Source organism: Neofelis nebulosa, chromosome 5 (genome assembly GCF_028018385.1).
Source record: "Neofelis nebulosa isolate mNeoNeb1 chromosome 5, mNeoNeb1.pri, whole genome shotgun sequence".
Lineage (NCBI taxonomy): Eukaryota > Metazoa > Chordata > Mammalia > Carnivora > Felidae > Neofelis > Neofelis nebulosa.
In genome coordinates, this window is record NC_080786.1 from 55,220,501 (window position 1) to 55,235,326 (window position 14,826).

At 43.5% G+C, this 14,826-nt stretch overlaps 1 protein-coding gene across 1 annotated transcript; it reads left to right on the forward strand.

Moving 5' to 3' along the window:
• Positions 1-1,910: 1,910 nt before the first annotated feature.
• Positions 1,911-6,307, forward strand: LOC131513112 (uncharacterized). The gene is given in 5 exon segments (XM_058732515.1): positions 1,911-2,028; positions 2,070-2,108; positions 3,736-5,103; positions 5,215-5,930; positions 5,933-6,307. Coding segments are annotated over 5 exon segments (2,616 nt in total).
• The last annotated feature ends 8,519 nt before the right edge of the window (positions 6,308-14,826 follow it).

Genomic DNA, 14,826 nt, shown 5'->3' on the forward strand with positions numbered 1-14,826 from the left:
AAATTGGGCTTTTTATAGGCTGCTTCAATCATTAACCTTTGTTTTCCTTTTGTTTCCATAGAAATGCTTCTTATTAACTACCTCCTTGCTTGAACCTTATAGGCATAGTTTTGGGATCTCGATGTGTTACTGCTGTAGGGTTCAGAACATGTCACCCTAAAATGTGCCATGTTGGCCTATTGATTATTTTGAATTAAAGGTAGTTGAGAAAGAGTCAGTGCAAGGATGTTCTGACCTTCCTTTGCCCCCTCTAAGTGAGAGACTAAGAGAAAAATTACCAGGTGTACTCACAACTGCAAAGAAAAGACCTTCACCACCACCACCCTCCCCCCCCCCCCCCCCCCCCCCCCCCCCCCCCCCCCGCCATTCCCGGAACCAGCCAGGGCATGCCCAGTTGTGGTCTGACCTAAAGGCGGGAACCAATCAAGTTCTGCTGAGTATTCAAATTTAAATGTCAACCAATAACAGCTCTGTAACCACAAAAAATCCCTAACTTGTTTGTGCCTGTCTATAAAAGAAGCTGTAAGATCCTCTCTCGGGGCCTCTTAGCGTCACTGGCAACGAGTACGCAGAGGACCGGGTTCGAACCTGCAATAAACGACCCTTGCCGCTTGGCTTTGACTCTGGACTCTGGTGGTTTATTTTCGGGGGGTCTTTCGAATTGGGGTATATCATTTGGGGGCTCGTCCAGGATCCCCCCAAATCCACCAGACCCCAAGTCAACGGGTCGTCCCTGAGACCGATCGGTAAGTGAGCCGGCTCTGTCCGTTTCTGTTTGTCTGTTCGTTTCTGGCTCTCCCGCGCGGGATCTGTATCGGTGACTGACACGGCCCTGGCGGACACGCTATAGGGCAGTCAGTCGGGTCCAGTAGGAGACGTCCACTGGCACCCGTCTGGGGCACCTTTTTGGGCCCATCGGAATTTTTCTGTTCGGGTGGCAGACACCCGAAACGCGCTAGCGATCTAAGTGTTGTGTTAAGTGTTGTGTTCTCTATTCTATAACCTTTAAGTGTTAAACTCCTTCTCTTTCACAGGTGACCTGGCCTGACCCAGCCAGAAATCCTCATAACTTTACTGTTTCTCCTTTTAATTCTTTCCTCCACCTCCAGGATACAGATGGGCCAATCTCAAAGCACTCCCGTTTCTCTCTTCGTTGCTAACTTCAGGGATGTTAGAACCAGAGGACAGAATTTGAGTTTAGACATCCAGCGGGGAAAATTAATAACCCTCTGCCACTCCGAATGGCCAACCTTCGGCGTTGGATGGCCAACCGAAGGAACTTTCTGCCTCCCTATAATTGCTAAGGTGAAATCAAAGATTTTTCTACCGGGTCGCGAGGGACACCCGGATCAGATTCCCTACATTCTTGTATGGCGGAACTTAGTGGAAAACCCACCCCCTTTGTTGGCCCCCTTCCTATCCTCTGGAACGTGTAAGGTCCTTGCCATGTGGCCTGCAGATCCCCTAAAATCAAGGACGCCAGCCGCGCCCTTGTATCCCATATTGCCTGATAGTCAGGACCTACTACCCCTAGACCCTCCACCCTATCATCCCCCTCCCCTCGTACCCCGGGCCCTGCCCGCAGCAGCCGCCCCACCAGTCGCCCCGCTAGTTGCCCCCCCAGGGGAACCAGGAGGGAGGCAGCAGCCGTGCTGGGCCCCATTGAAAATGAAACCAACCGCGAGGGGCCAGCCGGCTGAACCCGCGGGCACACCCAGCGTGAGCCAAACCCTCGCCTCCCCGACTCCACTGTGGCCCTACCCCTGCGGGAAATAGGACCCCCAGATGAAACAGGCAACTCCCGACTCCAGTATTGGCCCTTTTCCACCAGTGACCTTTACAACTGGAAAACACAGAACGCTCAATTCTCTGATAACCCTAAAGACCTAATAGCTCTTTTAGACAGTGTCATGTTCACCCACCAGCCCACCTGGGACAACTGTCAGCAGCTCCTCCGCATCCTGTTCACTACAGAGGAGCGAGAGAGGATCCAATTAGAAGCAAGAAAGCTGGTTCCCGGAGACGACGGTCGGCTGACATCTAACCCTGACCTCATTAATGCGGCTTTCCCCCTCCACAGGACGAATGGGACTACAACACGGCAGAAGGTAGGGGAAGGCTACTCATTTATCGCCAGACTCTGATGGCGGGTCTCCAGGCTGCAGCTCGCAAGCCCACCAATTTGGCTAAGGTATATTCGGTTGTACAGGGAAAGGCAGAGAGTCCAGCTGCTTACTTAGAGAGATTAATGGAAGCCTTTAGGCAGTTTACCCCCATGGATCCAGAAGTCCCTGAGAACCAGGCTGCTGTCGTTATGTCCTTTGTAAATCAAGCAGCTCCTGACATTAAGAAAAAACTCCAAAGGCTAGAGGATTTAGAAGGTAAACAGATCCAGGATCTGCTCCGTATAGCACAATGGGTCTACAACAACAGGGACGCCCCAAAAGAGAGACAGATCAAGGCCACAGAGAAAATGACTCAAGTCCTGGCCGCTATAGTCCAGAAAGAACAGCCACCCCCAGAAGGCATTCAAACAACACGCCCTCCCAGGCGGCACTTAAAGATCAATGCGCCTATTGTAAAGAGAAAGGCCATTGGATAGGAGAATGCCCCAAGAAGAAACAACCCTGCCCCAGCCAAGGATAATGGCAGCCTAAAATAGCCCCCATACTGTTTACCCAAGATACAGAATAGGGAGGACGGGGTTCGGATCCCCTCCCCGAACCTAGGGTAACGTTGCAGTGGAGGGGACCCTGGTCCAGTTCCTAGTTGATACCAGGGCACAGCACTCAGTTCTGGTCAAGCCCCATGGAAAAGTATCTGAAAAATCATCCTGGGTACAAGGGGCCACCGGAATAAAGAAGTACCCCTGGACAACTCAGAGGACTGTGGACTTAGGAACTGGGAAGGTAACCCACTCCTTCCTGGTCATTCCCGGCAGCCCCTGCCCCCTGTTGGGGAGGGATTTGCTTACCAAAATGGGGGCCCAAATTCATTTCCAACCCGGGGGACCCACAGTGACTGACTTCTACAACCAACCCATATCTGTACTCACTGTGAAACTAGAAGATGAATATAGGCTCCATCAGGAACCCACTCCTCTGGATCAGGGCATCGAGCCCTGGCTTCAATGCTTCCCAGACGCGTGGGCAGAAACGGGTGGTATGGGGCTAGCAAAACATCGCCCAGCCCTATTTATAGAGGTCAAGCCGGGGACAGACCCCGTCCGCATGCGCCAATACCCTATGCCCGCGGAAGCCAAAAATGGCATCACACTGCATATCCGCCGCCTCCTTGACTTCGGGGTCCTATGCACCTGCCACTCAGCATGGAATACCCCCCTACTGCCCGTGCGCAAACCCAACAGCGGGGAATACAGACCAGTGCAGGACCTGAGAGAAGTCAATAAGCGGGTGATGGACATACATCCAACCGTTCCTAACCCCTATACTCTCCTGAGCGCCCTCAGCCCAGAAGAACAATGGTATACTGTTCTGGATCTAAAAGATGCTTTTTTCAGCCTACCACTAGCGCCTAAAAGTCAAGAGCTATTTGCATTCAAGTGGACAGATCCAGACAGGGGCATAAATGGCCAGCTCACTTGGACCAGACTGCCACAAGGATTCAAGAACTCTCCGACCCTGTTTGACGAGGCTCTACACGAAGATTTAAGTGAGTACAGACAACAACACCCTAATACAACTCTCCTACAGTATGTTGATGATCTCTTAATAGCTGCCGAGACACCCGAAGCCTGCATCCAGGGAACCGAAGGTCTCCTGCGAACTCTGGGAACCTTAGGCTACCGCACCTCAGGAAAGAAGGCTCAGATCTGCTAGTCAGAGGTAACTTACCTGGGTTACTTACTGAGAGGGGGGCAACGCTGGCTAACGGATGCCCGGAAGGAGACTGTCTTTCGTATTCCCAGACCGCAGACACGACGACAGGTGAGGGAATTCCTAGGGTCGGCTGGGTTCTGCAGACTATGGATACCAGGGTTTGCTGAATTAGCAAAACCTTTATACCAGGGAACAAAAGATCAACAGCCCTTTAGTTGGACGGAAGAAGCCGAACAGGTCTTCCAACAAATTAAAACTGCTCTGCTATCAGCACCTGCCCTGGGACTCCCCGATGTCTCCAAACCCTTCCACCTATATGTAGATGAAAACCGAGGCATAGCTAACGCAGTGCTAACCCAGCATTTGGGCCCTTGGCGCAGGCCAGTAGCCTATCTGTCTAAAAAGCTAGATCCAGTGGCCGCCAGATGGCCACCCTGTCTCCGGATGATTGCAGCCACTGCCCTAATGGTAAAGGACACAGATAAGCTGACCATGGGCCAAGAGCTACAAGTCACCACCCCACATGCCATCGAGGGCATCCTCAGGCAGCCGCCTGACCGATGGCTGAGCAATGCCCAACTCACTCATTACCAGGGACTGCTGTTGAACCCCCTCAGGGTCATCTTCACCCCCCCAATGGCCCTGAACCCAGCATCACTGCTGCCAGACCCAGACATGGGAACCCCACTTCATGACTGCGCCGACATACTGGCTCAAGTTTATGGGGTCCGGGAGGACTTGCAGGATCAGCCATTATCGGACACAGACGCCATCTGGTTTACCAATGGAAGCAGCTTCGTTCACCAAGGACAAAGGTATGCGGGGGCGGCCGTGACTTCAGAGACCGAGGTGGTGTGGGCAGAAGCTCTACCCCCCGGAACCTCGGCCCAGAAGGCTGAGCTAATAGCCTTAACCCAGGCCCTAAAGTTAGGAAGAGACCGCAAGCTAACCGTGTACACTGATAGCCGATATGCCTTCACCACCGCTCATGTACATGGGGCGATATACAGAGAATGGGGGCTCCTCACAGCTGAAGGGAAAGACATCAAAAATAAAGAAGAGATTCTAGCCCTGCTAGCAGCCTTATGGGAACCCAAAAAGCTAGCGATTGTGCATTGCCCAGGACACCAGAAGACAACCGACCCAGTTTCCCGGGGCAACAATTTGGCCGAGCAGACTGCAAAAAACATAGCTCGGCCCTCAGCGCAATTACTGACCCTACAGCTGCCAGACCCCGGACCCCGGGAATTGCCCCCAGCCCTGAGTATTCAGAAATCGACATTCAATGGATGAGTAAACAAACTTCCTATGACCCGAATCAAAGATGGCTGGTGGAGAGACTCCAAAAACAGCATTATACTCCCAGATAAACTAGGATGGCAAGTTCTAGAGTGGATCCATCGCAGCACCCACTTAGGTTCCCGGCGAATGTTGGACTTACTGAGACAGACTGGACTAAAAATCAGAAATGTCTCTGATAAGGTCGATCAAGTAGTCACTAAATGTACAGTGTGCCAACTCAACAATGCGAGTAGCAATCCTCAGACAACAGGGGTAAGACAAAGAGGGAGCAGACCGGCGACCTATTGGGAAGTAGATTTCACTGAGGTAAAACCAGGAAAATATGGATATAAGTATTTGCTAGTTTTTGTAGATACCTTTTCAGGATGGACTGAAGCCTTTCCAACCAAGAATGAAACGGTGCAGATTGTAGCCAAAAAGATCCTAGAAGAAATCCTGCCCAGGTATGGTTTTCCAGTAATGATAGGGTCAGACAATGGACCTGCATTTGTCTCTAAGGTAAGTCAGGGACTGGCTTCCATACTTGGGGCTGGTTGGAAATTACATTGTGCATACCGACCCCAAAGCTCAGGACAGGTAGAGAGAATGAACAGAACATTAAAGGAGACCCTAACCAAATTGACCATGGAGACTGGCGCTAATTGGGTGGTCCTTCTCCCCTACGCTCTGTTCAGGGTGCATAATTCCCCATACAAACTGGGACTCACACCCTATGAAATAATACATGGTAGACCACCCCCCATCATCCCTAACCTAAAAGATAACCTTGTCAAAGCTGAGAACGATATAGTCTTGAATTTTTGTTCTCCCTACAAGCCTTGCAGAGGGTCCATGAAGATGTATGGCCCAAATTAAAGGAACTCTATGAGACTGGACCCCCGCCTATTCCTCATCAATTCTGGCCAGGGGATTGGGTCCTCGTCAAACGTCATCGGCAGGGAACTCTGGAGCCCAGGTGGAAAGGACCCTTCCAGGTCATCCTGACAACGCCTACTGCCATCAAAGTAGACGGAATCGCCACCTGGATCCATTTCACCCACGCCAAACCAGTGGACCCGTTCTCAGACCTCATGGGACCTTCAAAGACAACCTGGACTGTTGATCGGACTAAGGACAATCCTTTAAAATTGACCCTACGCCGCCAACAGATTGAGCCGAAACTATGATACTTGCCCTCCTCTTGATTGTTCTGCAAATTCTGTCTATAAATCCAAACCCCCACAACTCCTATAATTTGACATGGGAAATTACTAATTTAGAGACTCATGAAGTCTACAACAAAACCCTAGGAACTGCCCCATTAAATACCTGGTGCCAGATTTATATTTTAATTTAGAAAAAATTAGTCCATTAGAAAAAATGGAAGGAGGTAAATGGAGGCAACTGCAAAGGAGGGTATCAATAAGTAGAAATGGATTTTATGCATGTCCGGGATTTAGGACGGGGGTGATGAGGCACACATGTGGGGGTTTGAAACCCTCTATTGCGCAGCCTGGAGTTGTGTCACCTCCAATGATGGGGAATGGAAGTGGGAAGTAAAACCCCAATTTATTGAAATGTCCTATGTCCAACCATGTACCCGCACCAGGTATGATGAAAACTGTAACCTTATTTGTGTAAGATTTACAGAGGAGGGGAAAAAGGACAGGCGGTGGGTCTCAGGACTCACTTGGGGACTCTACTTATATCAATATCCCCTCTTTGGGACTGCCATTCAAATAAAATTAGAAGTCTCCCCTCTTGTACAACGGGTGGGGCCAAATCAGGTATTAAAAAAGAGAAAAAAAAGAGACGAGCCTATCCCCAGGCAGATCCCCACTACTCCCTCCAGCAGGACCGCCGCCCTTACCCCAGGAGTAAAAGCACAAGCTGTCCAAGAAAATCAGAACCCAGAAGGCATAGACTCCCTATGGAAATTGCTAACAGCAGCGTATGAGGCCTTAAACCGATCAGACCCTGAGGCAACAAGGGCCTGCTGGCTATGTTGATATAAAACCCCCCTTCTATGAAGCCATAGGTTTAGCTGCCCCTTTTTCACAGTCAGGAGAAGAGTCGCCAGCAGCTTGCAAGTGGAATCGAAAGGGCCCCGGCCTCACACTGCAAGCGGTCACTGGCAATGGGACTTGTATAGGAAAGGTCCCCTCTAGCCATATCCAGCTCTGTGCCCCAACTAATTACTCTATAGATGAATCTAAATGGATAATTCCAGCTCCTGACAGTTGGTGGATTTGTTCTAAGACAGGGCTCACCCCATGTGTTAGCAGAGATGTTTTTAATTTGTCACCCAAATATTGTATCATGGTATTAATATTTCCAAGGGTTATCTACCACCGAGAAAATGTTGTATATGATCTGTGGACAGAAGGGACGGAAGCAAGAGAGTCAATAAGAACAAAACGGGAACCCTTTACGGCCATAACCTTGGCCACCTTATTTGGCCTCGGTGCCATAGGGGCAGGAACAAGGATCTCATCACTAGCCATCCAGCACCGAGGGTTCAATAGCCTAAGGCCAGCCATTGATGAGGATATAGCCAGACTTGAGGACTCAATCTCGCACCTCGAAAAATCTCTGACCTCCCTTTCTGAAGTGGTCCTACAGAACCGAAGGGGGCTAGATCTAGTCTTCCTCCAACAAGGAGGTTTATGTGCAGCCTTAAGAGAAGAATGTTGTTTTTATGCTGACCACACCGGAGTAGTCCGAGAGTCCATGGCTAAAGTTAGAGAAGGCCTGGCCAAACGGAAGCGTGAACGAGAACAAGGCTGGTTTGAGTCTTGGTTCAATCAGTCCCCATGGCTAGCCACCCTGCTTTCTGCTCTAGCTGGGCCCCTTATACTCCTCCTTCTCCTCCTCACCTTCGGGCCTTATATTATTAATAAACTAGTTGCCTTTATCAAAGACCGAGTTAACACGATCCAACTGATGGTCCTTAGGACCCAATATCAACCCGTCATTACCGAAACATTTGAGTCAGACACATAAGATCCAAGATTGGCTCTTAAGTCACCAAAGAGAGGGGGGAATGAGAGACTAAGAGAAAAATTACCAGGTGTACTCACAACTGCAAAGACCTCCCGCCCCCCGCCCCCCCCTCCCGTTCCCGGAACCAGCCAGGGCGTGCCCAGTTGTGGTCTGACCTAAAGGCGGGAACCAATCAAGTTCTGCTGAGTGGTTTGAAATAAAGGCGGGAACCAATCAAATTCTGCTGAGTGTTCAAATTTAAATGTCAACCAATAACAGCTCTGTAACCACCAAAAAATCCCTAACTTGTTTGTGCCTGTCTATAAAAGAAGCTGTAAGATCCTCTCTCGGGGCCTCTTAGCGTCACTGGCAACGAGTGCGCAGAGGACCAGGTTCGAACCTGCAATAAACGACCCTTGCCGCTTGGCTTTGACTCTGGACTCTGGTGGTTTGTTTTCGGGGGGTCTTTTGAATCAGGGTATATCATAAGTAGAACATAACTTTCCTATGTGAAAGTACCCTCCTTATAGCAGCAGGGTAGATAGTTTCCTGATCACCAAAATAGGAGATAGGGCCAAGAAGGCTATATAAATGAACCTTGTTACTTCTTCACCATTTCACCTCAAGCCCAAACCTTGTCTTGTCAGTTCTCCACAAGTTTATTGTTTCTTTGTCTAAAATGTATAAAAGCTTCTTGCTTTGGTTCCTTGCTATAAGTGTCATATTTTTGCGAGGCTCCCATATGTACCTACATAATTAAATTTGTTTTTCTCTTGTTAATCTTTTTATTTCTGGGGAATCTCATCCAAAAACCTAGAAGTGTAGGGGAGAAATTGTTTTTTTCTCCTCTTTACCACCTCCTGAAGTGAGACACAACTTGTGAACTGAACTGATGCATATTCTTATGACTAAGACATTGGTTCATTGAGGTGGAGGAATCCTACCAACTCAGCTTCTGGACTGTGAAACTTCTGGAGGGAGTTTCAAAGGTAGGAGTGAAGGGTAGCGGGATATGCCACAATAAAATATTCCTCTTTGGTGTAAGGATTATTTGGGGCTGATTATTATTATTATTATTATTATTAAGGGTAGACACAGGAGTAGCTCTAAAAATAAAGTTGAATTTAGCCTTTGGTGAGAGAATCTCCATTGATAAGGAGGTCTTTGTCTGTACCAGGAAGAAAAGAATGACTCTAAATCACAAGAAACTCTCATCAATGAAGAAGGTGATTTCTTAAATCTGCGTAACAACCTTACCTTGTTTACTGTGTTTTTCTTGGTAAGCTTCCATAACTGACCTCCCAAATTCCCAATATTTTTCTTTTGTCTTTACCTGAAGATGATGTTTAAGGTCGTGACTTGGGCCGTTTCAGGGAGTTTTACTCATTTTTCCTGGGTACCTCCCACATATATATGAGGTGTACATGTTAATATACTTTTTTTCTTGTGTTAAATCTGTTTTTTATTATGGGGGGATTTTAACCACGGAACCCAGAAAGGTAAAGGGAAAATGTTTCCCTCTCTACAATGGGAAGACACCGTAAGACCCTGTAGATAGTCTCCTCTAGATTTAGCATTTATTTCTTAAATTTTTTTTTTAACATTTATTTATTTTTGAGAGACAGAACATGAGCGGGGGGGGGGGGGTGGAGAGGGGGGAGGAGGAACAGATTGAGAGAGAGGGAGACAGGAGACGCAGAATCGAAGCAGGTTCCAGGCTCTGAGCTGTCAGCATAGAGCCCAACATGGGGCTCAAACCCAGGAATGGTGAGATCATGACCTGAGCTGAAGTCAGATGCTTAACCGACTAAGCCACCCAGGCACCCCTACATTTAGCATTTATTGGTGATTTTTACCTGAGCCAATCTTTACTGTTTTGGCTGAAAAATGAAGATTTTCCCATTCAATCACTCTTCATATTTACAAGTCAGCACTTTCTTATACCTGCAGTGTGCGAAATTGTGCTTCTCTTTCCACCTTCATTACCATTTACTATCTTTTATCTAACCTTGTAGGTTAGAAAGTATATCATAATTTTTTGTTTCTAGATTATTAATGAGACTTATTAATTTTTAACTTTGTTATTAAATTATCTATTCATACTATGTCTACTTTTATTAAGAGCTTTGTGTTTTATATATCTGCATGAAGTATTTATATATTTTGGTGCTGTTAATACATTCTCATATTGGTAAGTTATTTTTCTAGCTTTTTATTTGCATTTCAATTGTGTGTATAATTTTACCTTACATTTAAATATTTTTGTATTGAGTCAAATGTATCCATTTTTCCTTTGTGATTTTTCCCATTGGTATAACAATTAGAAAGTCTATTTTATAGAGTACATAATAAATTAAATAATCAGTATTTTAGTGTTGATTATATACATACTGCCTATACTGAAAGGGACTTTTTTTGTCTGTGTGGAAAAGAAAAGCTCTGGAATTGGGACAATTAGTTCCAAAGACAATTTCATAACAGTAACAGCTATTAATACAGGAACTGTTAGTGAGAAAGATTATGTGTGTGTTTATAAGATCTCTTTTAACACCAAGACCATTCACAACTTTATCCATAGGGTCTGGTATAGTTAAAAGGTAAGCAAAAGGTTAGTTGCTGTTATTTATTTTTACAAAAGTCCAAAACAGAAGTCCAAATGGGGTAAAGATGCCCTCTAGTGGAAGGTTAGGTCCTCTTTATAATCAAACTGCAAACATAAAAAATCTGTCCATCATTTTATAAAGTGTATGCAATTGAAATGTGGGGTTTTTGCTTTCTTTCTAAACAATAGAATCAATAGCAGAATTAAAAATTAATTCTCATATATAAGAAATGATATTCCCATTCGTGTCTTCTTCCTGGATGGATTTTATTTATTTTAATTACTCCTAGAGTACATAATCCTGTACATAGGAAAAACCAGATTGTCATGGTCAACAGTCTATTTTCTCTTTTGAAGAAAGAATTGGTCACTCTTTATTGACAAGTATATCTACTCTTTCTCATAAGTTTATACAAATAAATATTGGCTTGTTGAATAATCTGAGTGTGCTATCAGAATTTGTTTTAATTTCATGAAAGAAATTGTTTTAATATTTTGAAAGTAAATAGTTTGCAAAGTTGTAAGTGCTAATGATAAATATCAGAAAAAGAAGATGTTGACAGAATTGCTTATTATGTGACTTTCAGTGTTGTGTTTGAGAAAGAGATAAAAGGTATAGGAATTGAGTGTGTAGAGTTAATTTTGTGGTCTTTAAAAAAATAATTCTGGGCCAATTGGATATCCATCTGGACCAAAAAAAACACAAAACTTAGCTTTCCCCTTACCATAGAGAAAAATTGATCCCAAGTGGATTGCAGATCTAAATGTGAAATGTATGGGGCACCTGGGTGGCTCAGTCAGTTAAGTGTCTGACTTTGGCTAAGGTCATGATCTCAGGGTTCATGGGTTCAAGCCTAGCATCAGGACAGTCAGGCCTGGAGCCTGCTTCAGATTCTGTGCCTCCCTTTCTCTCTGCCCCTCCCCTGTTTGTGCTCTGTCTCTCTCTCAAAAAAAATAAATAAACATTAAAAAAAATTTAAATGTGAAAGGTAAAATAGTAAAGCTTCTAGAGGAAAACATTGGCATCTTCAGAATAGCAAATATTTCTCAAACTGCATAGAAACAGCACTAACCACAAGGGAAAATGTTGGTAATTGTACTGAATGAAAATTAAGAACTTCTTTAAGTAAAAACAAAAAACTACTAAGGGAGTGAAAAGGTAAATCACACAATGGGCGAAGACATTTGCAATACATGTATTCAATGAAGGACTCATCAAGAATATGTAAATAATTCTTATAAATCAATAAGAAAAAGAACATAGTAGAAAAATGGATAGCTTAATAGGTATTTTACCAAAAAATTCTAGTGACTAATAAACTTATGAAAATGTGTTCAACTTCCTTAGTCATCAGGGAAAGTAAACTTAAATCACAGTGTGATAGCACTATAACCAAAACTGTGCTGGTAAAGGTTGGACAATGGGCTTTCAAGGGGGAAAAAAAAGTATGGTGTGTATATCATAAATTGACAAATAATAAAAAAAAATACAATATAATATATACTTTTTATTCTAAATTCCATATAGCCAATTGATTTTATAGAATGCTCTTGTTGATTTTTGCTGAAGTCTATCTATATCTGTAATTCAACCATGCTTTGATAACTTTTTAGCTATTCACAACATATCAACTACAAATATGACACTTTTGAGTTTAACCTGCATTATTCACATTTCCGCATCACTTTCTTAAGTCTGTATAAATCAATAGTACAATAAATCAAGTCCTTATAAGTAGCATTTCTCAGTTCCTATGGTGTAAACACTCCATTGTAGTCAATTTCATATTACCCACAGGCTATTGCTGAAGAAATACCTGACAGTGCACCATTATAATGTATTCCCACCATACAAATACAATTGATATAAATAACCTTAATGGCATTAAAGATAGTCAAATGTAATACAATGGGAGGTAATGAAATTTGAATACTTATTACCTTTGTTTTGATATAACTTACTTAAGTTTATATTATTTAATTTTTTTTTTTAATTTTTTTTTCAACGTTTTTTATTTATTTTTGGGACAGAGAGAGACAGAGCATGAACGGGGGAGGGTCAGAGAGAGGGAGACACAGAATCCAAAGCAGGCTCCAGGCTCTGAGCTGTCAGCACAGAGCCCGACGCGGGGCTCGAACTCACGGACCGCGAGATGGTGACCTGGCTGAAGTCGGACGCTTAACTGACTGCGCCACCCAGGCGCCCCTATATTATTTAATTTTTAATAATGGTTGTGTTTAACAACTAGCTTTCAAAATTATTGAAAATTTAACCATTGGGGCCTGTGACCTGGTGGGAGCCAACTCTAGCATACTCTTCAACCTACCAGAAGAAAAAGACAGCCAGTACCAAATGAGGGCCTAAGACCTGACAATTTAATTCCCAGTATATCCCTGATAAATGCACACATATATTCATCAAAGACATGTACAAGAATGTTCGCAGCAGCACTATTCATAATAGCAACCCCAAAATCCATCAATAGTAGAAAAGATAAATAAATCACAGTGTATTCAGTGGAATAAACCAATTATTACATGTACCAATATGGATGAATCTCATAAATGTGATGTTGAGTGAAAGAAACCAGATCCAAGATATATATACTGCAGTTTACATTTATGTAAAGTTTAAAAATAGGCAAAATTAATCTATAGTATAAATAGGAGAGTGAAACCTCTTGGGGTTAGGACTCAAAGGGGACAACTAGGGTCCTGGTTATGTTGTTTACTTAACCTAATCTTTTTTTTTTTTTTTAAGTAATCTCTACCCCCAACAAAGGGCTTGAACTCACAACCCCAAGATCAAAAGGCACATGCTCTATCAACTGAGCCAGCCAGCTACTCCATGTTCTTTTTCTTATCTGGCATTGTTTACACAGATGTGTCTAGTTTGTGAACATTCATCAAATTGTACAACTTAAGATCTGTGTGCTTTTCTTTGGTTGTTGCATTTCAATAAAGAGTTTACTTTAAAAATTTTTTAACCTTCTCGATTAAAACATACACACACACACACACACACAAAACAAACAAAAAAACTGACCTGATAATTTCAAGGTTAAAGTAAATTGGTTAATATAATTTATCTGAAGAAGTAGGGGAGTAGAAACCAGAAGGCTAAGTAATGGAGTCCCATTGTCTAACCATGAAACCGTGTGAAAGGAATTTTATTCTTTTTGTGACTCTATCCTTTCTACTACAAAACAGTAGTATTGGTGAATTACACAAACTGGAAAATGATTGAAAGAAAAAGCCTATTAAATATCTGTATTAACCTTAAAAACAGCTAAATGCTTTATGAAGCTAAGTTATGTCAGAGTGCTATATCCTAGTGCTTTCCCTAAAAATATGGCTTTAATAATAAGAGTGAAGTAGCCATTTTAAAAGTTTTCAAAGACATTATAACCTTGTTAATTTTTTTCCTTTGGCCTGGATCCACAGAGGGAAAACAGCGGCAAGCCAATACAATAAAATGGGAAGGAGTGCTTCTTAGTAAAAGATATGGGTAAATGGTTAAATGAATATTGGAAATGGACTGAGGGTTCCATCAGCTGTAAACACAGGAGAATGCAAGAAGCAGCTTTCTGCTGAGTAGACGTTAATTTAACAGGATATGTTGCAGATAAAAATATTTTCCAGAGATTATTAATTCCTGTAAGTCTACACCTACATTTTCAAATTAGTATCAAATTACTTTTGAAGGTTTTCTCCTCCCATATGTAGCATATCAAAATACTACATAAAAAAAGACATTAGATTCTGTTGCTACACAAAGACCCTTCTAGAAGTTTTACCACTACAGCACATTTCACATTTCATAAATTTTTATGCCTGTTTTGACCTAGACTTTCCTTTCTGTGTGAGTTACTTAGCAGAACTTAGTTTAAGAATATGTGATATGTCTAAAAGAGTATTCATTTAGATAGATGTGATGGAAAGAGATCATTTCTTGAAGATTCCTGTTGAGCCTTACATTTTGGTCAAGGATGAGAACCATTACCAAGCACCAGTTTGGCAATAATTCTATACTTTTCTTCTGAGAAGAGTCTTTAATCAATAATCCAAGATCTTGGAAGTTTTTTAGACATTTGGTTCTGCACACACACAAAGTTAATAAAT